The sequence below is a fragment of the Numenius arquata genome, chromosome 8, assembly GCF_964106895.1.
Source record: "Numenius arquata chromosome 8, bNumArq3.hap1.1, whole genome shotgun sequence".
Lineage (NCBI taxonomy): Eukaryota > Metazoa > Chordata > Aves > Charadriiformes > Scolopacidae > Numenius > Numenius arquata.
This window is the reverse complement of record NC_133583.1, coordinates 48,858,663-48,884,895: the sequence shown is the minus strand read 5'-3', so window position 1 is coordinate 48,884,895 and position 26,233 is coordinate 48,858,663. Positions and strand designations below refer to the sequence as shown.

Genomic DNA, 26,233 nt, shown 5'->3' with positions numbered 1-26,233 from the left:
CATTATACAAACAGACTGATCAGTTTAGACTTCCCCACAGAATTTATTTTCAAGCTCAGACTGTTTACTTTCTTTATTGGTATCCACATAGTTTTTCCTTACACATAAAAGTTACAATTAACATATATTCTTTCAGTGATTATAGAGTCATGAAAAACGCTCTCTAAATATTTGGAGAGGCTATTTAAAAAACTCATAATTATAATATGATCTCAATTTAAAAAAAATAATCTGAAACACTTGCTATTCATAGCTACTAGTTTTAAATTAATGAAGTAATTTATTTCAAAACAAAACTGCTTTTGTGTAAGAAAACAGTAACATTTATAAGTTTTCCAGTCTTACTGATTCTTTGCTTAAAATTATTCAGCAATCAACACTGTTGGCTTCATGCAATTCTTGAAGTATAGGAACTACCCTGATCATTTTAGTCTGGGGCAGAAAAATAAAACTTACTAAGAAAATCCTTTTATAGCTAAAAAACCAGTTTGGTTGCTTCAGTTGAATTTTGTAATACACAGAACTTAATTTTTAGGTTTTAAAAGCTTCTTCTATGTGTCTGAATGGAAATAGCATCCTGCTTCCCACATTTGAACCTGCATTCTGCACTTCCAATTTGTGCCTAAAAAAGGATGGTCATTTTTACTGAAATTGTAAACGGGCATAAGATTTTTAAAAAAATTTTTAACAGCAGAAGATGTATCAGGAAGATACTCTCACTGCAGTTTTCCAGACTGTAGTGTTGCAAGTAAAGTTTTTAAATAGATTTCTTTTCCTCTAAAGACATATCCTAATGTTTGTTTCATCAAAAACATTTCAAAAGAAATTTTAAGACTAAAGTTAAAATGGAGCTAAAGAAGTTTTTCCCTTTAAATTTGAGAAATGTATTAACACAGTCACATCAATGTTACTGGGAACTTTAATGCAATTCTACTTTTATATTACTTCTATTCAAATTTACGTTCTCAAAAACATCAGTAGGACAAGAAGATACAGAAATACACATTGGTAGGAGAAACTAACTGGGAATAAAATAGATGGTTTAATGATTTAAAGGCAGATGGCAAATTAGTGGGGTGGTGACATATCTCAAAAGACCGTGCCAGACAACAGAAGGGGCAAAGTAGGTTTTTTGGCCAATGCTAGCAGACTTAGGAGAGGGAAAGCTGGTAGTAGATGAGTAAAGGAGAAACGAGATCCATAAATTAGAATAACTCTTTTATCACTGATGGAAAACAAACTGCCTTGACATATGCATTGGCATCTCAAAAACAACAGCTTAACAATCTGCTGGTCAGATTTTCCTAAGAAATGGCAGTTAGAAATACTTTCTTTACTAACACATACCCTTTTTAAAATTATCAATACCAATTTGAGACTTGTAAGAAATAATAATAATGTTCTCCTATGAAATAAGAAAGGCAGGCTTCACTGTTTGGGGTTTCATCCACTGTCATTTTCATCTTTACAACAGTTCAACATTAGGGTGGGGTATACCAAAAAGCTTAGCAGTGCATGAAATCCATTACTGAAATGGAGAAAACAAAAACAAAAAAAAAAAAACAAAACACCACCAAAAACCCATACTGGGATACTACAGGCTCAGAGAAGGGTTACCCAAAATGCAGGAAAGCATTCAAATCAGGAACATTTTAGCACAGGAGAAAACATTAGAACAGATTTTATTACAAACTACTTTTACCAGAGTGGCTAGAACACCAGCTGCACTAAACGCTACTCCAACATGCTTTCTTATTTTTATTGCTGCTTGCACAGCTGCACTATATTTATCACTGCAGCCTCTGCTCTGAAGGTAAGTAAAGACTGATGCAATAAAGGTGAAACTAAAAATAAAGATCTCAGTTGGAGCAGATTAGGAAACAGTTCGACTTAGAAGAGAACTAATATATAGCGGCAGAACAGACTTGGAGACATACACATGTAATAAAGGGCAATAAAGCACTGGATTTTGCTTTTATTACCTCTAGTCTTTAACTCATCTTCTTCGACTTCTATATCTAAGTCATCAAATACAGCTGCTAGCGGAATCTTCAGCGTGGGATTACTAGGTATTTTAAAATCCTTATAATGAGAAAAAGAAAAAAGTATATTTACTAGTATTTATCAATTTTCCTCTTAATTAAGCTTATGTATAATTTCACAAATGAATCTAGGAACTGAAAATTATGTGAACGCATTTCAAAATGTCACTGCATATAAAGTGAGAATAATAGTATTCCACAGCTACCCTGATAAAAGCTTACTAAGAAAAACCCCACGCTTTTGTTTTCAGAGTGGCAGTGATAACATTGCATGATTTTATGACAACAGCTGAAGAATCAAAACAAAGCAATTTGTAGTATTTTTTTCCCTTGGATAACAAACAGTAAGCTAGCACTGAAAAGCTAACACAGTAGTCATCACATAAAAGTTAGTGTATATGTTTTTGATATGCCACCAGATGGCTCACTACATTTAAAGAAGACAAACTAAACTGTTGGAAGCAAAATGTACAAATAGAGAAACAAAGTATAAGGCAGGCTGACAACTATTGCATGACAAGCTCTTTTTGTGAGTATATAAATAAAAATTCTAAACAAAACGTTTGACAGACTTTGTAAGTTCTACTGTTTTTTCTGTATATTAAACACATTTCCTTGGAAGATTAAAACAGGTTAAGTATAATAGAACAGAAGTTCAGAAGTCTGAATCCAGCTTTATATAAGGACAACAGAAATTTTTAAAAAATATTCCAATGGTACTATTCTAATTGAACTGCTGGCATTTTATGAGAAAATGATCAGACTATGCTCATATTAAATACTGTGAAATGAAAAATATTAAAGGATATTGCCTCTCTACATAGATTGAAAAACTTGCCATCTTTCTGTCCAACCTGTGCGTCATGGTATCTCTTCCACAGCTCTATGCCTCAAGCAAAACAATTTTAGAAATACCATATTTGTACTTTTCAGTTTTAACTGAGTTACCTGTCATTTTTATAGAAGTACATAAAATATGCAATAAAGAAATAACACTTTTTTCCAGATATATGCATTATGCCAAACAATAATACTTAAGAAATTGCAGCATAACTTTCTCTAAGACAACACTCATCTAGAAAAGATATTATCAGAGCGAACAATACTGGTGCCAGTGAAGACTAATGTAACCAGGAAAAGATAACAAAACAACAAAACAAACCTAAACAAACCTTCAACCTTGTTGAAATTGCAGAAGAACAAGACAAGCAAATAGCATATTTCAAAATTCTCTATATAACAACATTTGCTCATCTTTTCCCTCTAACTTGTCTGCAATACTAGCTAATGCTTTATTCATTATCTTACTCTTTATCTACTGTGTTAATTGATAATAAATGTGGAGTTAGGAACAGCTAAGCACTTTATAAAAAGTCTTGTCTTTAATGCCATGATCATATAAAACACTACCATCTCAAGCCTGTCTTTTACTCTACTAATACCAACTTCCCAGATACTGGCCATATTTCTCTCTGTGGCATATTTACACTCCTCAGCAATCCCAGCTGCCACAGAACACTAATAGCATTCTCCTGATTTCTAGTTTGATACATATTTTTCCACACGAATCTAATACAATATATTTGTCTTTCTACACCAAAATTACAGACATATATAGAATATGCATAGGTTACTACTGCTTTCTTGGTAAGTTCTAGTATAGTAGTTAAATTCTTAACTATTCAGGAGTGTTTGTGTGTATACCACTCCACTGGAAAAAAAACGCGCCACACACGTATACTCAAAAATCAAGATCTTTTCAGTCATTTATCAAAGTTGAAAACTAGACATGTTTAAACCTCAGAAACTAAGTTATAGGAACCGTTTTAAGTGTCTTATATTACTAGGCGAATGAGGTTAACAGCACATATTTCTCTAAAAGTACTGTGGTTGTATGAATGAATTTGTATCAGAGGCAAGTATCCATAACCACATACTAAGGCATTCAGTCACTCCATGTAAGTTAGCCAGCAATTACTGTAATGAGTTTTGTAAGTAACATTTTGAAGAGCTGACAGAATGGGGAAGCACAGGTGAACTATTCTTGTAAACCTTAAATTTAACTCTGTATTTTTTCTGTACCTTACAGTTTACTGTAGATTACAAACAATTAGACAATACAATGAAAAAAGCACTCTTGGGAAGCATGCAGTACAGGGAGACAGTATATAGAAGCTGGGTAATGTCTTTATAAAGAAATTTTATAAAAATAGAGAGAAATTAATAGAAAGTTCAGCCACAAGAAAGGAGGAAAAGTCAGTCTCTCATTGGAGAGAAGACACAATGTTTACTGCAAAGCTACAGCTCCCTTTGTTCCACCGGATTAAAAAATACCTGCACACTATTTTCTTGTGCTTGATGAGACAGTCTTGCATTTGGTAGTGGAGAATGAGATCCTAATTTTCTATCCAGGAATACTTCTTTACTACAGGCATAACACCAAACACGGAGTGTAGTAAGGTTGACAGTCAGACAGTGTTTTGTCTCCTAAAACAGAATAAAAACCAAAACTGTGGTTCAGAAGTTGTGAACAATTAAATACTGCAATACGCAAGCTACAACAGAAGTATTAAAATTCTAGATCTTTCAACAATTAAACAAGTATGTATGTTAGAATATTTAAAAATAGCAATTCAATTACCGAAATTTTAGCACAAACTACCCAAAACTCATTTTTAGTACAAGTCACTCAAATTAGCAACAAGGTATAAACAGAACCTAACCCACTGTCATATCTGACATGCTTCTGTGTAATTACAAAAATAAGAAGAAAGCCTGTTGTCAGAAGTGTTAACAATTCACAGCAAACACATTTTCCAGGAACGGAAATGGTCATAATGGCAGCCACCTCTTCTACAGCAAGGGCAGTGTTTATTTCTACTAGTTTGCTATAGGAAATTCACGCTATTTAACAATCAGAAGAGCAAGATAAGACTTTTAGTTCAGTTAGAGTAAGTGGTGCTCATATCAAAACAAATATTCTAGAATTCTGTGATTCTGTGACTCAGTTATCTTGACAGCTTCATACTGTGAAGCAATATAAAAATTTGACAGATGGAGAGTATTTTTACTGTTCTAATCCCCATCTTTCCTTTTTTAACCTCTTTGCTTACTGTAAGATTGTGTACACAGTTGATATCATGCTCCAAATATTTCCACCAATCCTTCCTGCATTTCTTCCTTTTATGTCAGCAGCAGCCACGTTTATAGGCAATGAAAGATTTACTAGAAGTTAGGAAAATACTACACCTGCTACAGGATGCCAAAGTTCCTCCTCCCCTCATTTAATAAAGCCTTGTACAAGAACAACGTTTCTCATATAAGATGTGGGCTACAATTTCATTAAGTAGCCCTCCCCATACTAAAAAACATCAGAAACAGATTACGTAAATATCTCAGACAATTTTAAGCATAAGAATATCCTTGGCTGCATAAATAATTACAATTCTCCACAGCAACAGATTATTAATTTTCTTGAAGTGGACACAATGAATATGATTATTTGCAGTACAGGGAGCCTTGCTTGTGGAAACTGGAATAAGCAGAAATCAACTTATTCATGTCAGCTTTTTTTCTCTCATTGTAGTGAGATTTTTACTGAAAAAAAAATCCAGAAGAGGGCTTACTATCCAGAAATTAAAATTAAGTAACAAGAAAATCAAGACAAGGATGTCACTGACAGCAAGCAAATTATCCATTCCCTTTCTCTTACCTGGCAAGTACATAACATTGCTAGAACAGCATGTAAATCAGGAATAAACTACTGTAGAAAGCCAAGAGGTATAAAATTGTAGAGAAGAAATTCAGGGACCATCTGTTCCCCAGATGCACTACAAGCAGCTCATTTATATCTATATATATATACACATATATATATACACACACATATATATATAAAAATAATATATATATAAAGATAAGTAAAGGCTTTAGAACTGTGAGTCAGCTTAAATAGCTGGCAAAAAATGTATTTATATAGACTTATATTAATGCACTATCGATTTGTATAAATATGCACTCTTCAAGGCCCTGCTTCAAAAAAAAAAAAAATCAGGAGTGGTGGTAAAATACAGTCATAAAGTGTACTTCGTAAAAAAAACTCTGGTATATACTATTTGGTCATTTTAATATTCACCAGGGTTCGGGGTTTTTTTTTTAGTATTTTTAAGGAATACAAATTGCTCAGTGTGGAACCTTAGATGTATTTTCTGACAGAAGAACTGTAAATTTGTGGCAAGAATTTAATTTAATCAGAAAATCAGCAATTCTGAAATGACATGATAACAAAACTGCCATCCCTCTGTCCCCAGTATATTTGCTGCGAGACAATGATAGATCTCATTTGCTTCACTTTGGCAAGTGTGCACAGAACAGACAGTGAGTTTAAGACCCAAACAGATGCACTCAAGCTGTCCAACCTTGCCATAACTTGGCATGCTGGGGGACACAGTACACACACTCCATTGCTCCTACCAAGCTGGATCCAAAATCAGGACACAGCGGGAAAGGAGATGTTCATATAAGTCTACAGGTTCTTATTCTGTAGCCTCTGGAGCAGGGAGCGCCTGTTTCTGGTAATTTATACTTCCTTTCTTACACCTGTTCAGCTCTCAACTTCATTAACCAAACTTCCTCCCCTTACCCATCAGGCAGCCACAATCCTTAAATAGTTAGACAGAAGTAGTGAAGTACTGCATACAAGTTGAAGTACTCAAGAAGTCTTTTGTCCACACAGCTTGAAAATCTTCAGTAATTGTTGTTCTTTTTTTCCAATTTTCACCGTGTTCTTTTAAGGAGCATAATAATGTCAGAGCTACATAAAGAATTATGCAGCTGCACAAAGACTATACACTCACATACTCCTAAATTAGTAAGACCTGCTTATATAGATGAAAAAAAATCACAGCTAATCAAACTTCCAAACAGTTATGCTAACACAGGTTACTGACTTCAGTAAAATGAGTAAGAAAAGCTCTCTAATTCTATCTCATTGCTTCAAGTAACTGTATTATTAGCAAATACACATACCTGGGAATGGGTGGTACTGTGATCAACATGGGATTCACCACAGCCAACATACGTACATCTGTTCTGTTGAGCAAGATATAAAGAAGTATACAGAATTAAAAAGCAGTGTCAAACAGGTTTACAGAACAGGAACATACTGCCAGTCCCATTAAAATTCACTCAGATTTCAAACTTGCAGAGTCCTACACAAACCAAGAGACATGCACAATAAGTGTTAAAAAAACACCACCTAAAGCAAATAAGAATGCTGCAAGATTTAACTCAGGTCCTCTCACTGGGAGGCAGTGCTAGACATTTAATGTGTTTGGAATATCATTTTTTGGCTATTTTGATATATTTATTCAGATTAAGGTCAACATGGATTTTTTACAATTCATGATTTGGAAGAGATTGTTATATAAAATATGAAGTTAGCCCAATGTCTAAAATACTGAATTGCAACAGCTTTGGAACATGACAGATTTATTTAAAAATGCCTGTATGCCCCCATCTGCAGTGCCTATTTATCAGAGTATTACTTCACAGTTAATTAGTGTTTTTCACCTTTAAATAGGAGATTTCAGCACTATATGGTTAAGCATTTACTACATTCTAGTTATAACATGCAAAATAATTGTTGATTTTAATTGTGCTAATTGCAAAACATATTTGGCCGAGTGTGGAATCTTGCAGCTGTCAATCTTCAAGCAATTTTCATTAATTCCTCATTTGCATGAGTCAAGACAATCACATCAGAGGGTACAGCATGTTATCTGTGTAACTCTCTAAGCATGTTAATTTACACAATCAAATAGCAGCTGAACATGGTCAATTTTCTACATTATATAATGACAGATATTGGTTAAGTTACAGATAGTTAACATGCTGGGATCTCACCATGGTTTTCTACTGAAAAAGGTGAAGGCAAGATGTCAATTCATCCAAGAGGAGATATATCACAGCAGATCATTGCAGATGACACCAAGTTGGGTGGGAGTGTTGATGTGCTTGAGTGTAGGATGGCTCTACAGAGGGACCTGGACAGGCTGGATCGATGGGCTGAGGCCAATTGTATGAGATTCAACAAGGCCAAGTGCCAGGTCCTGCACTTGGGTCACAACCCCATGAAACACTACAGGCTTCTGCACTTGGGTCACAACAACCCCATGAAACACTACAGGCTTGGGGAAGAGTGGTTGGAAAGCTGCCCAGTGGAAAATAACCTGGAGGTGTTGGTCGACAGCCAGCTGAATGAGAGCCAGCAGTGTGCCCAGGTGGCCAAGAAGGCCAACAGCATCCTGGCCTGTATCAGGAATAGTGCAGCAAGCAGGACTAAGGAAGTGATTGTCCCCCTGTACTCAGCACTGGTGAGACGGCACCTCAAATACTGTGTTTTCAGTTTTGGGCCTCTCGCTACAAGAAGGACATTAAGGTGCTGGAGGTTGTCCAGAGAAAGGCAATAAAGCTGGTGAAGGGCCTGGAGAACAAGTCTTATGAGGAGCAACTGAGGGAACGGGGGTTGTTTAGTCTGGAGAAATGGAGGCTGAGGGGAGACCTTACTGCTCTCCACAACTACCTGAAAGGAGGTTGTAGCAAGGCGGGCGTCAGTCTTTTCTCCCAAGTGGTAAGAGGAAACAGCCTCAAGTTGTGCCAGGGAAGGTTTAGATTGGATATTAGGAAAAATTTCTTCATTGAGAAGGTTGTCAAGCATTGGAACAGCCTGCCCAGGGAAGCGGTTGAGGTCTTAAATACCTCCCTGGAGGTATTTAAAAGACGTGTAGATCTGGTGCTTAGGGACATGGTTTAGTGGTGGACTTGGCGGTACTAGGTTAATGGTTAGACTATACGGTCTTAAAGGTCTTTTCTAACAATTGTATGACATTAAGTATCCTACTGCAATTAGAAAACGCTCCTATGGAAATGCTGGTATGAAATTAAGTTTTTCAGTAACAGTTTAAAAGCTCTAAGTGAGAAATAAAAAACATGTTTCAAGCTTCACAGCATTTCCCCACCTACCAGGCTGATGCACCCCTGAACACCTCTTCCTACTTTCAAGAGGGTTTTTATATTTAATTAAGTGTCAAGCCATCTAACAAAAAGACATTGAACACTTTCTTTTCCCCTTCATTTCTATCTCTTATTGATAGAAGGAGCAAAATAATTTGATCTCTTAACTGTTACCATAATCCACTTAAGAGGAAACTAATGAAGTAGATTTTTAAAAATACTCATACATAAACCTAAAGGTTGGCATCTCAGCCTAGGTATCTTTCTGACTTACACAAATGTTGCAAAGAAATGAAGTCAAGCCTATAGAGCAAAATTTCAATCTCTGGAAACAGCTGTATGAAGAACCCAAAAGACATTTTAAAAACTAAATTAGCTACAAGCTTTTCTGTTGGTATCATAGATCAATCAGAAGCAAGATTTTCATACCCTTTTATTCTTTAAAATACACTAAAAATTATGGCGTTTGTAGACAGCAAGAAGAATAAGGCAAAAGCATATTTAAGAAAAAACTATATACGAGGTTAAGACTACAAAATTCATACAAGGTTTGAAGAATGTTTGTATAAGCTTCTACAAATTTCAAAATAAGCTTTTTATTATTAAGCAAAACAAAGAAAAAAGAGTATGTATTTTTTATGCTGCAAAAAGTCAACATTTATTGCTAGGCGTTATTGCTACAAATGCTGAGGGGCTTATAAAAAGTAACTTAATTCAGGAATAAAATATTATTATTATTATTCAGATCTACAGACCCAGGGAAAAGATTTAAAAAAAAATAAATCTTAAGAGCTAAAAAATGTAACTCAAAAAGAAACCTTCACCTGCTTATAAAAAAAAAAATATCTCATTTTAAACACAGTATTCTTAAACTACAAGAAATATGTACCTGATAGAGGGTAAATAACTTTAAAAATAAAAAACTCTTTATAAGAGGTTTTGGTTTTAAATAACTTAAAGAAACTAGTTTAAAGAACTTTGTTATAGTTGTGCCTTAAAAAAAAAATACTACCAACTTTATCTACAGATTACTAGAAAAGGATCCTACTACGGAACAACAGAACAACTTACCTCTAAGCATGCCCAAAGGTTGGGCCCTCTGACTTTACAGTCTTGACAAGTGCCCTATTAACATTAACAAACAAGCAAATATTATTTCATTTACTTTCATCAGTAAACCACAACTTCAAGACAAAACAAGAGAAAATACTGTAAAGCTCAGTATCAGCCAAGTAATTTTAAGACAAAAAAAGAAAAAAGGATGTGTTGATAACCAACCTAATTTTTGTTTTGCTTCATATAATCTTAAGATCAGTATATTCTTCTAGTAAAACCTTGGATCTCTCTCTGAGTTTTCATCTTAAACCAAAACTTGTTCTTGTAAGTAAAGCATAAACTCATACCATATCACATTATCATAAAAATCCTCAAAATTGGTCTTTCCTATCAATTTAACAGAAAAAAATATGAAAGTGATAGAACCTGTAATAACTGCATATTCCTATTTGCAAATAGTCAACACTACCTGCAAAAGTTTACAAAAAAAAGATGCAACACTCAAGCAATGCTCTGCCCCTCAGCAGCACATTAACTGTTCCACTTTTCAGACAGAAGTTTAGCACCATGGACCGAAAAGGTTTGGCTTTTCACCACCTCCCAGCGAATACAGTGGGTTACAAGATCTTTCTTGGTTCCATTTATTAATAGTAGCTGGAAAGCAAGAGTTCACATAGGGGCAGTTTCTCAAACTGTGGTTCCTCCATCAAAATGTGAACTGTTAGACACTGTGAGCATATATTTCTTTGTTACAGTTTCTACTTGAAGTCGCCAGTTATGCTATATTACATTAACATTCCAAATAACTGCTACAATGGCAGCATCTGAAAATAAAGTTCATCTTGGTGTTACGCTAACTCTTTTAACTAATGCTTCCATTAAAACATCACTTGCTTTGGAAGACACTGTTGGGAAAGGTACTCTTTAAGTACCAAAAAATAGTTTTCCAGTTTTACCAAGTCCATAATTCTTCCGTTCTTTGTTTAAACCTTACTATCCCAGTACAGAAGATTTTACCCATGCTTAACACTTAAAAGCATCTTAGAACTATTAATACATGACAAGATGTGTAGTTAAAATAAGTGATCAGAGTTAACTGAGATAGGAAGAAAGTAAGCTGCTACAACTCACATGAGATTTCTGTATCAATTCTTCTTTTGTTATCTCACCAACTGATTCCAAGTGCGGGCAATTGCTGCCAGGCGATGACATTTTAGAAGCTGTATTTTCTGAGATCCTGTAGCTGGGATTTTAAAGACCAGGGAATCACTTGTCAACAGAAGAAAGAACGAGTAAAACCCAATCCCTTACAGTAGGTAACAATATTAGAGATCTAATATACAACATATACATAATTTTTAAACGAATGTGCCTTTTTAAAGTAAGTTAGTATAAATAACTTTATTAACAGTAAGAGAATCCAATAGTCCAAATTAAACACAGCTGACTCCTAAAATGAAATCCTCTGACTTTTAGGGCATAAACTAACAAAATCCTGAGTGGAACAGAGCTGGTTTGGATGAATTCTTTAACTTCCTGGCCTCTACCATGGCACCCCAATGACATAAAAATTACAGTTTTCAAGCCTACCCAGAACTGATGGTGGCTTTGACTGTATATTCTGAGAAGGGATCTTACGCAACACTACTGAAGTGTGCTGAAACTGTGAAGGCTAAAACGCAAGAGCATATGACTTGTCTGTCAAAGGAGATGGAAACTTTATCTTGGTTTTATTTATTTACAAAGACACATTCTAGATTCAGGCATATTACATATCAAAAGCAAACTGAAACTTGTAACTCACCTGTAGTACTGAACACTCGGCGAGCTTTTCTCTTGTTCAAGTTCTCTCTGTCCATCCAAGGTCTCTGATGCAGACACAGAAACTTATCAGAAATAAAGAATGCTAAATACAATCACTTTGTTATTATTATTTTGATGGTTGCATGGAAAGCTACGATGTTTTACAGAAGGAAAATTTAAAAGTGAACTCAGTAACCTTTTTTTGATATAAATACTCCAATTGACTCATGCAGGTAAGAACCACACAAGAACTTGGTTCCAGTTTTGTCACCTTAACAATTACTATTGATGCCTCAATCTCCCTAAAGCCCAAGAAATCTTAAACTTTCTTTGCCCAATTACTATCTGTCCGATCTAGCATTCCTTTATCAAGACTTGCAAGTAAAATTCCATTCTAATCAGCGATACACACTCCTTGAATGATAGTGGCAGCCTTTATCACTGTTATCAACATCCCTTTCCACTTTGACCGTTTGCTTTGGCAGCTTTAGGTCTGTTCCTTCCACTTGTACAACCAATCACTCCTTTGAATATTAAGTAACCTCAAGCTTTAACAGCATAGGGGAAAATAAACCTTGCCTAGTAGGCATCTCCACACTTCCTAGTAAACTTTCAGTTTGTTATCTTTGACTTGGTCTTCACTTCCATTGCCTTGCAATAACATCCCTTTGAAGTCATTTCAGTTCCTTTTAGTTATCAAAGGGTTTTTAAATAAATATATGTGTGTATAAATAGTCTATATTATTTCTACAAACATTCCTTTACAAATAATATTATTAAAGTGTTATATATTATTTGTACAGAAATAATATATAATATTTTATATAATTTATTATATGCATGCAAGTATATACCTGCATATATGTACTTACATATATTTTACTTATATATTAAAATTATTTATACACAAATAATATAGAAGATATTTATTATATCTATAACATATCCTCAAGTGTGTGTACCTTTCAGTCTTTTTGAATGTCACGTTAACAGCTGTTCAATAAAATATTTAAGAACTTATCTCACAAGACTGGAAATACTACAGTAAATTAATAATTCAGGATTTTCTTCAAGATGAGGGCTAAATTCTCTTCCTTGACCAATGGTATGACATTTGAAAAGTTCTACCCCCAAATACAAGCTGCAGCTGGAGAATTATTTCCTCAGTTCAGTCTCTATTTGTAATCTACTTCCAGTATTACTGAAAGACATTTTAAATATGAAAACATTACTTTTTCAGGCCAAACCTCCTCACTTCAGTTATATTAGCAATTCTCTTTTGAACTGTAAATTTCCTTTTCAGAACAGAAATGGAAACATGAATGTATGTTTCATCTTGCACATTTTGCAAGGTCTCTTAAAACATTAAAAATGGGTGATTCAGTTTCAAATAAAGCCCTAACAACCTTAAAAAAAATTCAGCGTGAATTAATGCTGATTTAACAGGTGCTTTAGAAAGACTGGTATAATGGACTAGTAAAGCTCTAGGCTTAATTTTTTTATGAAGAACCTTTCTAAATGCATTATTACAAGTAATACAAGGCAATGAATGAAGCAGAGACTTCACCTCACGCTACCAGATTTGTATTTAATAGCTACTTTTCACACATGGAACCGCACAAATCCAAACCTGGAGTCCTGAACAAACCCAAACCCAGGAGTTCTGCTTATGCCAGATTCTCTTCCTTGATGCAATCTGCATCTCTCTTCTCGTAATAATCATCAGAAAGACCAAAGCATGTTGAAACTCACGTCCCTATGGATGTGGTCCCTATTCCTGTCCATATGGAGAGCATTCCTTGTAGAAGTCTAGTTAGTGTTATAGGTTCTTTACATGCTGTTATATGGGCAGAACTGAATGGCCTTTCTTTCACCTTTTGTTAACAAAATTCTTACACACTTCCCTCCATCCTGTAGCAACCGTGATAACTCACTGTACTGCCATAACCTTGGTAGCTTAATATACCTAGTTGCAGTAACACATTCTGTAAAATTTTATGTTAAAGTCTAAAACTGTAAAATTAATTTCAAAACCATGATTCATCTCTCCAAGTCCTAGCAAGCCCAGGGTAGCCCCTCCCTCGCTCACTGCCTTTCTTCCACTTCGCCACTTCCTACTCCATCTGAAAAAATTGCTTATCTTCCTCTACTGATGTAACTCATTAGCACATCTGCTTTTTCACAAGCTTCTGCATTGTGTTGACTTCATCCAAATGTCACTTCTTCTCATTTCCAGTAATTAAAAAAAAAAATTAAAAATCTACTTTTGTAGTTTCTCTTGCATTCCATTTTATAGTCCTGTTCTGAAGCTGGAGTATATCTCCACGCCATGCCTGCAGTGATATGTGATAGTTCGTACTGGGAAGGTGCCTAGGTATCTTATATGAACAGCTCTACTGGGTCAGATGAATGGTCCATTTAGCCCAGCATCCCGTTTCCTCTACTGACCAAAGAAGACATCCACAGAAGAATAAAAATATTACAAGAGTATATAGCTTCCCTTAAACCTTTCCAGAACTGCAGCTTCCTAAACCAAAAGCTTATATATTAGAAAGAGAGAGAAAGGCTCTGGAAAGGATCTGTACCAGTAAAGTCTGCCTTCCTCAGGTTGAAGAACTCTAAAAAATTGTTATCAAGATGTGAATTCTTAGACAGCAATCATGTGTCCAGTGGTAACAAGACTGTTCCTGTCACCTTTCACGGACCCTTCAGAAGTATTCCATGGTCTCACAGGAACCTTAGAAAAATCACAAGCTGAAAACCGTGGAGCTACATGTACGGGATACAAGAAGCATCTTTGTTTCACTATGAGGTTAAGAATGAAGTAAAACTTAACTGGGAATAGAATTTAAGTTTTCACACTAACCGTTCATGATCATATTCATGCAATAAGCTTCTCATCAAATGTTTCTCGTATATCTGGGAGAGAACTCAGCAGTCTCTCCCTTCTTCTCCATTGTTTCCACTGGAAGGTTTGTTTCAAGCCACCTGTCTCAATGCATCATACTACATCATTCAACTAATTGAATAATTTAACCTTCAAAAGAAGGACTTGTTAACAAATTTTTTACAGCATGCATAGCAAGTCATACTTCAAAGAAAAAACAAAAGCCAGTAACACTTATCTTGAACTCCAGTCTTTTCTTTTTTGTGCTTGTTTATTCTTTGCATTTACTAAGAAAAAAAAGCTCCTGCTCATGTAAGCCGTCAGAGAAACGTGAACCATAATTTAAAGCATCATGACCAGCAACCTATTTATTATTCAGCAGAATTCCATGGCATCACAGACTCGTGTAGTGCCTACCATGGAAGAACTACCACACACCCAGAAACATCCCATCAAACACTACAAAAATTCAATTTATCTTGAAAATTATCTTGGGCTTATGCAGGGAGACTAATATCTCCTGAAGAAACATAACAGATCTTAAATTTTCTCAAAAAAATTTGAATTAAAGTTAATGTTTTCATCTGCCTAGTTATATTAGTAAACACTTCAACGGATGTTGAAATAAACAAATATATATCTTTACTCCATTGATGTCCCTAAACATGGAGCCATTTTATCAGATCACTTTACAGGGTTCAATTAGGGAATGCTGGTAGAAGATTTTAAGAATAAAGGGATTATTCTGAAAACAGCAATTACCTGAAGCAACAATTGTATCTTTATTACAGGCTTCTAGTATTTTGCCTGTACAGCTCTGAATAACAGCATATCAAACCAGTAAACTCTAAGTTCAGGCTTCTTATTTGCACTCACAGTTATTTTACTAGTGATGCACTAGAACAATTGCATTTAACATTTATTTTCATTTTATGGCAACAAAATAAGAGTGACACATGGATGCAATTCATATCTGAACATTTAATTACTTAGAATACTAAAGAGATCTGGAACTTCAGCAATTACTTGTCATATAAATATTCTTCCCACTGCAGAAAAAAAACACCAGCATTCACTCCAAACTATACATGCCCATTGAAGCTACAGTCTTAGACATACATATTCAGATTTTTAAGATGAACATTTTCCTATCAATTTTCTAAAGAAGTGTGTTGTTCTTTAAAAACTTCACTGGATTATTTGACAATTATTAGAGAAATTTCTTCAGCATAACACCGTATGTGAATAATATTGTTACCAAACTTGAGAATAGTCTTCTCAGTTTAAGAAATAGGGAAGATCAATCTTAATTTCACACACTAAGATCCTTTATATTTTGTTAATCAGCAGGTGGTTTTGATTTTAATCTTCCATCTCTCCCTATTTCTACCTTTTTAAATCTATCAACTCTAAACACGAGCATCCCATTTTCTTGAAAAAATGACAACACCAGTACTAACTTTGGTAGAAAACTTGCTTTATCTATTTAGAATAAAACCTGTTATTTTCCCAGTAAATGACAAAAGTATACTCAGTATGGTGATGAAAGATACCTGATCCTCCTCTTCAGGCACCAAGAACTATCCATTCAAGGGAAATACAATATTTTAAGTCGCTTCCATTAGATTTTTTTTCCCTGTCATGAAGCATTGTTTCTAAAGAGAAATGACATTTAAAAAAAATGCTTGAGGGTATATCCTCTTACAGGGTTAGCCATTTTTCATCTTTATATTGCCTTTTAAGGTATGTAGCCTCTCCATTCATTTCTTTCTTCCACCGCCCTAAATCCTAACTCTGAAACCCATTAGCTGACCTTTATGTTTCTTAAGAGGATTTTCCCAACTCAGGCTTTGCCTGAGTTCACAGTGATTTTCCACTAGGTGTTACACCAGGCTTTTTTCCTCCACTCGTAAGCGGCGATCTACGCGTGTAGATACCTCAGGGAACGAACGGTAATTTATAGCTAAATTACTAGGTTTTAGGAATCTCATCGTACCCACAACACCGTCTCCGCATGGCTCCGGCTTTGGCGGATATTTGTAGCGGTCAACACGTTTGTGCTCGACGTTTGTGGCGGCTCTCCGGCCGCCCCCAGCAGGCGGGGAGGCGGGCGGACCCTCCCTGCCCGCCGGCCGCCCTGACCCGGGGCGGGCGGCCCGGCCACCCCAGCCCATCGCCCCGCACCTCGACGGAGGCGGCAGGCCACACACCGCCCCCGGGCCCCCACCCAGCCCTCCGGGACCGCGGCTCCCCGCCTGCCCAGACGGCTCCCGCCGGCGGCGGCCATCACCGTGCCAACACGCCCGGCGGGCCGAGCCGCCCTGGACTTTGAGACCGGCCGGGGACACCGCCCGCCGCGCTCCTCTCCTGCCCTCACGGGCACCGGACCGGACCCGACCCGACCCGCCTTCCCCACCACCGGCGGGACTCTCCCCCTCTTACCGGAGCAGCCGGGAGGGTGCAGGGTGTGCGGAATCCGGAGCTAAACCTGGTCACGGCTTACACCGATGGCGAATCCCAGCCTCCAGGGACAGCGGCCCTGCCGGGCGAGCGGGCAGCGCTCCACCGCCCGAGATGCGGCGGTGCAGAAGGCTGCCGTGGCGGAGAAGGCGGCGGAGAAGACTCCGCCGCTACCTCACACGGACAGGCAGACGCCCACCGGCCGCGGCTGCGGCGACAGCGGCCTGCGGTACGCGCCCCGCACAAAGATGGCGGCGCGGAGCGTCTCCGCTGCTCACGTGAGCGCTGCCCCGCACAAAGATGGCGGCGCCAGGCTCTCACCCCACCTCGCCCGGCTGCCCGCTGAGGAAGGTTGCCCTGTGCAAAGATGGCCGACCCGGACTCCTAACGGAGCGGGTCACCCTCACGTGGCGGCGGCAGGGGCTGCCTCCTGGCGGACCTCAGTGGCTTCTCGCTGGCCCGGAAGCAGATTCCCCCACCGGTTTCCTAGCAGCTGCCGGTGCGGGGAGGGAGCCGCCCGTGGCTCGGCAGGTAATTGAGGGTGGCCAAACGTAGGGCCACCGCGCAGCGGGACCCGGCCCAGGCTCAGCGAGCGGCGCGGCTGCAGGAATGGGGGCCTGAGGGGCGCGCGGAGCTGGGACCCCGCCTCTGTCCGTCACCCGTCCGAGGCGCCACAAAGGCTCCGACCGCCGCGGCGGGGATGCATGGTCCGGGGAGGGCTCAGCAGGGCTGGGGGGAGGTGGGTTCTGCCCCCGAGGGGGACAGGGTTCACTGCCCCGCCGAGGCCGGCCGGGCCCCGCTCGGTGCCCCGCGGTGGGGGAGGCTCCTGCCCCGGGGAAACGCCTGTGTCCGGCGGGGAATGAGCCGGTGGTTAAAGCTGAGCGCTGCCTCGGCCTGCGGGACCGCCCTTTTCTTGCACCTCTCGCGGCCCTGGATGTCACGCGTGAGGGGCTTCGCCTGGTGCTCGGCATCAGGGAGTAAGGGGGACGTGCCGTCTCGCCGGGGAGATTACCTCAGGCGATTGTATTTATCCCTCATCGTGTGTCAGCAGCAAAATTGGAGCTCTGAATGAGCTAAACCTTTTCCCCTCCAATTTTTTAACTCTTTTTGCCTGGCGAATATGTTCTTCCAACAGTAGCGATCTTAGAAACAGGATTGTTGCCCTGTCTGATGTAGAGGATGCAATGGGCGAACTGCCAGCTGACAGGAGCAGACCGAGTCCCCTGTAGGTCCTGGTTACACAGACCCCACTCTCTGTGTGGAGCAGCTGGAAGGAACGAGGCCTAAGCTGAGCCAGCAAATTTGCTCTCTGCTCGTTAAGCACGAGTCTTATCTCTGTTCAGAAATATCAATCAAACAAGTCATGTACCTGTTATGTAAGGGATTTGAGCTCGCAGAAGGAAGCTGTCCCGGGCTCCTATTGCATAATTTAGTATGTACCCTTCGTTTGACAGAGTATTCCAGAGACTATCTGTGACTGTTTTCAAGATAGTTCCACTTAATGAGGTTATGGGAGAGAAGGAGCCATGTCAGAAGAAGCTGTTACTGAGACACGACTTTCTCTGAAGACGGTAGCTTTACGGGTATTTCATCTTCCCCTTTCTTGGTATTATTCTCTTAACCAGGTAATATATACATTATCTAAATATTGTCACTCAGTATGTCTTTAAAAGTTTAATTGCAATGTTGTACTCTCTCTTCTGAGCTTAATGTGAGTTACATTTGTACAGAATACCTTGATTTTTAGTTTATTTAGAACACTGAGCTAAAATAAGTGGGGTTTTTTGCCTTTTTCTGCTAATAAACACTTAGTGCATCATCGTATGTCTGACTGAAGAGATTGCTTTGTCTGCAATGTCTGTATGTCTTCATTTTGCAACAGCACAATAATACTCATCAAATCAAATATCAAAATCTTCACAATTTTTTTTGTAGATTTTTTTGTAGGTATTTAAAATAAACACAACTGTCATTAAATTTTGAATAATAGTAGTCAGTGTAGTCTGAAGTACTTCCTAGATTGCCAGTACCACTCACCAAATTAATCTGAATAGTAATTCACTAATGTAAATCAAAAATCCTTACTCTAGTAAGTAGTCGCATCACTTCTGTTCGATTAAATAAGTGGCACATGACTAAAACAAGACAGTGATTCTTTAAAAGCAGGCTGTTTCTTAAACCCATTCAATTCTTTTTGCTGGTTTCATTTGTTTGTTTGTTTTACTTAGAGAAAGACTTTTAAAGAAAATCCAAGGCTCTATTAATCACAGTATTTGCTTTTACAGATGGCCCTGGAGTGATTTATTTTTATTTTCTTTCACTGATATTATAGGCGTTTTTTTTCACTAGCAGCATGGATAGCAGTCACTCAAATCTGGGCAAAGAGTACATTATGATCTTAGTTTTCAGGCTTACAAAAGCTGGAAGTATTGTGAAGTTGATACTCCTTGTCTGCAGGGGATCATAAGATTTGTCCTTAGATCACCTTCATGTCAAAGACAGGGGAGGAGCTGTAATTGGGTTGTAGAGATTCAGAGAAGAGAGGTGTTAGTTGCCTATAACTACATATGTGATAAATGGTAGAGTGGAATAAGTCAGAATGGCTTGACAATATATTAAGGCTTCAGTTGTATCCTTCAGAGGATAAATTTCTTGAAGAGGGAGCCATATTCTGGTGCCATAACACACAGGAGGAAAAAAAAAAAAGAATTTCTAGTTGACTGTACAAAATATGTCCAGTAGATTTTGTCCATTCTGCATATGCTGAATCATTGTTAACTAAAAGAAAAAAAAAAGTATAAACTTTTATTAGGAACACCAGTAATATTCATTTTAAATAGACGTTAGCAGGTCCTAATAAAGTTCTGCTTTTAAAACCCATGTCTTGAATATGACTGTATTTTATTTTTATTGAATTAAATGCTTGTAAGCAAAAGCTATGTAACTTTTCATATTTGCATGTAAATGCTTTTCAAAGTTTTGTTGTGTATATAACCAGAATGGGATATTCTCAGTCATGACTGCATCTGATTATTTTCACAGTTTTTCTGTATTTAGAATACTTTAAAATTCTCACTGCAAGATTACAGATTTCTTTTTTACATTGCAGTGTTTTCGTATCCTTTTTAAATACCTCCACTGCAACTCTGTTATGTGCAACTATTAGCTTTCCTCTCCTTAGAAGCTTTAATTTCACTGTTAATTTATTTATAATGATGTTTGTAGGCACAGACAAATTTATTTTATAGGCTTAGGATTCTTTGAAACTTAAGTTCTAGCATTTGATTCTGTGAGCTTTGAGGTTTTAATCTCAGTTATTTGGTTATTTACTCTTTTCTGTAAAATACAGTAGTATTTTGTAAGTAAGTGTTTGTGCTGTGTTTCGGGGATTTCCTTTTCCTCACGGAGTACAGCGTTAGGTTTTCGGCCTTGGGCAAGACACAGTACCACTAAGGACAGGATTCTCAAGTCAAAGGTGTTTGACTTGTTGATTGCAAACTCAACGCAGAGCAAAGCTTTTAATGCTGCTTTAGATTACACAACTCTGATGGCAGTAACCTAGTGCACAGCAACCAGGGACTTCCAGAGTGAGTGGTACCCTGTGTGGCCGGCTCTGCCTTGTATGAGGAAACATGTTACAGAAACACCATATTAGCCCCAAGGACTGCAGAACTGGTTTTCTCCCAGCAGTCTGTTTCTCAAGCAGCATAGATTTCCTTAAGATTTTGTGAATGTGGACTCTAGTTTCCAGTTAAATGGCTCTTTTCTTCTATGTATATCTTGTCACTTTGAATTTTATAAACTCTGTTAATGGCTTTTAATTTCAGTTGCTTGTATATGTGGTTCTCATTCATCTCAACGTCTGCAAACCTATGGCTGATCTATAGCCAAAATAAAACATAACAGTTAAAAAAAAAGATGGTTTATTTAGAGAAATACGTTTAAATAGATGTTCTTCGCAAATTGAAGCACCATGCAAATGTTAGCTTTTGGATCTTCTGCTCTTTCACAGTGCAAGAAGATAGTCTAGTTGTGAAGGGTGAGTTTCTTCTCAGTATTTTGCTGTTAGAGAATTAATTGAAGCCCTACATTGTCCTGGCATTAAAAATAAATAAATAAAAAGAAGTTTGAAAGTTCTTCACTTGGATCCCCACAGTTTGTGGATTTGCAATATACCTTATAGTTCCATCACAAATTTTTGGAAGTGGTTAGTCTATGTCCTTACTCAGAGTTGGTTGTTTCTCAGGCTGTGTGAGAGCCGTGTCTCTTATCTCCCTCAGATGAGCTATAGCCTGGGTTGAACTCACCAAAAGGAGGGTAGGAGGAAAGGTGGGATCATATATTTCCAGTGAAGTCACACTCTCTTATTTTCAGATAAAGCTTTCACCTGGGTTAAAGAAGCTTTTCACGGTAACAGCAGTGAGTGCAATATCTGTGATTTTTTTGGCCCATCACTTCAAAAGAAGACGTGGAAAGAAAAACAAGAAAGTGCCACCATGGGAACCAAGTCATCTAGTATTAGAGTGTACCAAAGCAGCTGCATCAGAAAAAGGTACGTGAAGGAATCCCCAGGGTTTTCTTGTTTTGTTTTCTTGGAGGGGAGGAAAAGGGGTGTGAGAGGATGGGTGTGCATAACAGTGTGTAGTAGTAAAACAAACTAATGCTGAGTATTGAATTCTTAAAGTAGAAATTGTGCAAATTAGGAACAAAATTACAATGTCTTATAAATAAAGTGGCCTTCTTGAAGGTGAATTTTTAATCATTAATGTAGATTAAAACTTCTTTTATCAATAGAGAGTTTGCAGATCTTGTGGACATCTCAATGCTGAGAAAAGCAGATTTAATTTTTTATAGGATGGGAATATAATTATGCTCAATGCGTGGTTATTATTATAGATATTGACTATTCTAATTTGTAGTTTCTTGTGTAGAACTGTAAATGAAAGAATAATTGTTGTTTGCTTCTAAACTGGATTTTATTGAAAAAAGTAAACGCAATTCTTGATAGATCATGCTGATGAAAGATACACTGATTTTAAAGCTGCTGCAAACTCAAAACACTGTATCTCTTAGGTTCTAGTTGTTCCAGTAGTCGGCAAAACTTGACTCTTTCTCTGAGCTCTGCTAAGGAAAAAGGGTCTCAGTCTTGTATCTATGCAAATGGAGGACTTTTCAGTAAATACTCTGGTTCAGTTCAAAGCCTGGCCTCGGTAAGTAAAAGTGTTTTAACTTGCACTGAATATACACCTAATGGTTTCACTGAGATGAAACAGCTTTCCTGAACAAGCTGCACAGAAGGCTAGAGATGCTGAGAAGGCCATTTTACTTACTACATAGCAAAAAGTTTCTAGGCAGATAGCATGGATGTAATGTACTCTGCCAGGAATGTGTTTTAAGGATACTTTGTATAGGAACACTTCAGAATTTGTTTATTTTTTTTAAGGTTCAGAGTGCCACCTCTTGTCACAGTTGTGCTTGTGCCAATTCTAATTCCTGGGATAAAGCAGATGAAGATGATATTAAACTTGTCAATATTCCGGTGACCACACCTGAAAACTTATATTTGATGGGTAAGTTATAATAAGAATATTCAGCATCTACCAACAATGAATGTAAATAATTTCTTGTTTTCATGGCAAAGTGACACTTAGACAATATTATTGTGGTGTTCTTTCGCAGCATCCAGTTGGCATGTGTCTAAGAATGTTTCCATAAAATAATGAAATCTTACTTGATCTAGCATTAGTTTTTCAAAATACTTTTTTTTTATTCCTACATTTGTACTAGTAATCTGTAAAATTATTTTTAAAAGTAAATAGGAAAAAGTACATTGAACATTGTGATGATTTTGTGAACTTCTTTATTTTACTAAAAAAACAACTATCTCTTTAGACTGGGAATTGCTGTTGTTTTAAAAACTTGTATCTCTACTGTAATCAGGCTCATTAGCTAAATAGTTTCCTATGACTAAACTGTGAATACATATGGCAGCTGTGTGTTTGATGGAATGGAGGTAATCCTGATCTCCCCTAGGTATGGAGCTTTTCGAAGAAGCACTGCGTCGATGGGAGCAGGCACTAACTTTCCGTAACAGGCAAGTTGAAGATGAAGCAAGCTGTGGCTCCATTAAGCTGGGAGCAGGAGATGCGATTGCAGAAGAAAGCGTAGAAGTGAGTATATTCAATTTATGATCTACTGTCTGGAGGGGGAGGGGGGGAAGGAATTAGCCTTATTTATTTTTTGGCAATTGCTGTTGCATCAGTGTCTGCTTCTGGATGGTATTATCAAGCTACCAAGCATACTAATTCTCTGCCCAAAATCCCTTGGGTCATCCCTTTCTTTTATGACTATGTGAGAGGATATCTGCTTAGCAAAGATAAAGGTCTTGGGAAAGATGATCAATTTATGAATATTCACAAATAGTGTGCCTAAACTTTATTTCTATTCCTTTGTTCTTATGAACTAAATGCTAAAAATATTTTGAAATAAAAACACACCTGTATGGCTTTATTTCTAGTGCAGTAAATATTACAAATAAAGTATTTTAGAATTTAGATTTTATTTTTATTACACTAAATAAAATATGTGTATATTTTGGATGTTAAAGTACTAGTCTGACAGTGTCCTTGTGTGGTTTGTAGGAAATGAATGTGGCATGGTTTGCTCTTTGAAGGCTTAATATTCTTAGATTTTTACAAAGGAATCTTACAGACTGTTAACAAATAGAAAATCTTCTAATGTCTATCTTCTTACAGGATATCATAAGTGCTGAATTTATTCATAAGCTTGAATCCCTTCTTCAAAGAGCTTACCGTCTTCAGGAGGAGTTTGAAGCCACCCTCGGGGCCTCTGATCCTGCTTCTCTAGCTAATGATATTGGTGAGTACTCCTATTTTACGTTTTTATTGCTTGTAATAATGCCTTGGAGGCAGGGACAAGTCACTGATATAATTCTGCTCAGTGGATATTTGTATCAGTGAATAAACAAGAAAAAAATCATGTTCTTTACATTATTACGTACTATTTGATGTAGTGCTTGTATTTTAGATGAGAATGGACTGAGAGGAAGTTTTTTTCTTTGTGGCTTATCGGTATACTTGAGAATTTTCACAATATTTCTCGAGTTTCTAAAGTTTATGTTGACTTTGGTATTTAAATGCTTATGCAGTAAGAATATGTGACCCTTTTTATAGTGCAGGTGTATTATTAGAGTGTTTCAAAAGAAGTTTTATATATGTCTTTTGCACTGACAAACTGCGTATGCATGTACTTTGTTTTTTTTGGTTTGTCATAATTTTTTACAAAATCCAAAACCAAACAAGAAAGATTTAGTCTGAAACAGATATCCAATACCAAAGCTCTTAACCCTGGTGATAGAAATTTATGACAGTTATGAGTGACAAAACCCAGGATTTTAAAATAGCAAATATAATGAGTAGTTGCTGCCAGACATGCTGATTAAGTACAGATAGTCTGATTATTTTTGTTTAAATAATTGGTTTAAGATGTTCTTAAAGACTGATACTATTATACTCTTTCATAATTCATGATCAAGCATCTGAACTCAAATAACTGTCAGACTTTAAAGGCAGAACATGTTCTGGGATTAGTTGGAGTCAGTAGTCTTGTTTGTTAGGTTTCAGCTTGACTGGCACGAGGTGGCAGTACTCTCGTCTCTTAACATCCTGCAACTACTAAATACAGCTCTGAGTAAGGGTGGGGATTAAATTTACGTCAGAGTTGGCTTTCTGACACGTCTGCGTACACCTTTTAATGTAATTCTTAAAGCAAAAAAATGTTTGAATGTTTTATTTTGGTGTTACATTGTGTATCCATTATTAAATTAGAAGTTTTCTTGTAATTTCTGTCTTCAGGCAAAAGTAACATAATAGTATTCAAAGGACTCGATTTGATGTTCAATGTGTTTAGCTATTGTTTTGCTTGGTTACCCTGGAAGTATTTTATATTGATATTTTATGTTTTTTTTAAATGTGATAACTGGATTCTTGTTTACCAAGAATGTTCTGAAAATTTAATTCCTTTCAAATGTTCTTTGTAGAAATAATTTGTGATCTCTTGAGTAGATGTCTGTTACTTTATTATGAATTTTATCTGTGCTGGCCCAGATGAGTGAGGAAAACAAGTAATGAAGTGGTTTAGTGAGTAGTGTTTTCACTGTTCAGGATTTGGGGCTTTTTCATCATTATCTTGAACTTGTGGCTTGAACAGCAGGTAATATATTAAAGAATGCATCATTTTTTGAGACTGTTTTAGAACACAAACAGAATAACATCATCTACTTCCAAGCACCACAGTGCTTGGAATATTTAATATAGAGGATGTTGTTGTTCAATATTCAATGTAAAAACATTTCATCAATCCACACTTCTTAGATAATTTACTTTCCTTTAGGATCTGACACTGAGTGTAGTATATGAACATTTGAAGTAGGATGTTTTTGAGATTGTCTCTCCTAGGAAAGTTACCAAAAAAACTGTCATAAAAGTGTGTTTGGGGAATCCTAGAGGCTCTCTTATTGGTTTATTTCCCCCTTTCCCCCCCTTTTTTTAAATTTATTTGGCAATCTAGTGAAAGAAAATGAATGCTGCTGTCAACAGACTTTCCTTTACTACCCCAAAATATACATGTTAACATGTAATACTTATTTTTTTTTTTCCACTTCTATTCACAGCTTTTTATTACTCTTTTAGGAAGTGTGCTGGAATGAACACTGATCACTTTTTTTTTTTCTTTTTGTGTGTGTGTGCACATGTGCATTTATTAACAACAGGAACAGGAGGGTTCAAGAGCCACAAGAATAAGCAAGTCCAAGAAAATCATGAAATTCCAATGGCATAAAGAAATAAAGATAGTACAGCATTCTTTGCTTTGCAGTAGGATTTTATTCTTAGTACAAATGACGGTTCTGAACAGAAATGGATATGTAGGAATCTGTAGAAAGTTATATCAT

The 26,233-nt window shown here is 37.1% G+C and overlaps 2 protein-coding genes across 6 annotated transcripts in view; one reads left to right on the top strand and one right to left on the bottom strand.

The window, feature by feature from the left end:
* USP33 (ubiquitin specific peptidase 33) overlaps nucleotides 1-11,324 on the bottom strand; it is a 37,759-nt gene extending 26,435 nt beyond the window's left edge. For all 4 annotated transcript variants that reach the window (XM_074151936.1, XM_074151939.1, XM_074151937.1 and 1 more), the window contains exons 1-5: nucleotides 11,244-11,324; nucleotides 10,128-10,181; nucleotides 7,071-7,133; nucleotides 4,377-4,529; nucleotides 1,983-2,082 (exon numbers count right to left, since the gene is read on the bottom strand). In XM_074151936.1, coding sequence (XP_074008037.1) covers nucleotides 1,983-2,082; nucleotides 4,377-4,529; nucleotides 7,071-7,133; nucleotides 10,128-10,181; nucleotides 11,244-11,324 — 451 coding nt within the window. The remainder of the gene's footprint in view (nucleotides 1-1,982; nucleotides 2,083-4,376; nucleotides 4,530-7,070; nucleotides 7,134-10,127; nucleotides 10,182-11,243) is intronic.
* Nucleotides 11,325-18,788: 7,464 nt separating this feature from the next.
* MIGA1 (mitoguardin 1) overlaps nucleotides 18,789-26,233 on the top strand; it is a 39,939-nt gene continuing 32,494 nt past the window's right edge. The window contains exons 1-6 of one of the 2 annotated variants that reach the window (XM_074152643.1): nucleotides 18,789-18,803; nucleotides 21,637-21,814; nucleotides 22,336-22,472; nucleotides 22,706-22,832; nucleotides 23,296-23,432; nucleotides 24,018-24,141. In XM_074152643.1, coding sequence (XP_074008744.1) covers nucleotides 18,789-18,803; nucleotides 21,637-21,814; nucleotides 22,336-22,472; nucleotides 22,706-22,832; nucleotides 23,296-23,432; nucleotides 24,018-24,141 — 718 coding nt within the window. Of the gene's footprint in view, nucleotides 18,888-21,636; nucleotides 21,815-22,335; nucleotides 22,473-22,705; nucleotides 22,833-23,295; nucleotides 23,433-24,017; nucleotides 24,142-26,233 lie in introns of both variants that reach the window. The other variant, XM_074152641.1, reaches the window with a different exon arrangement.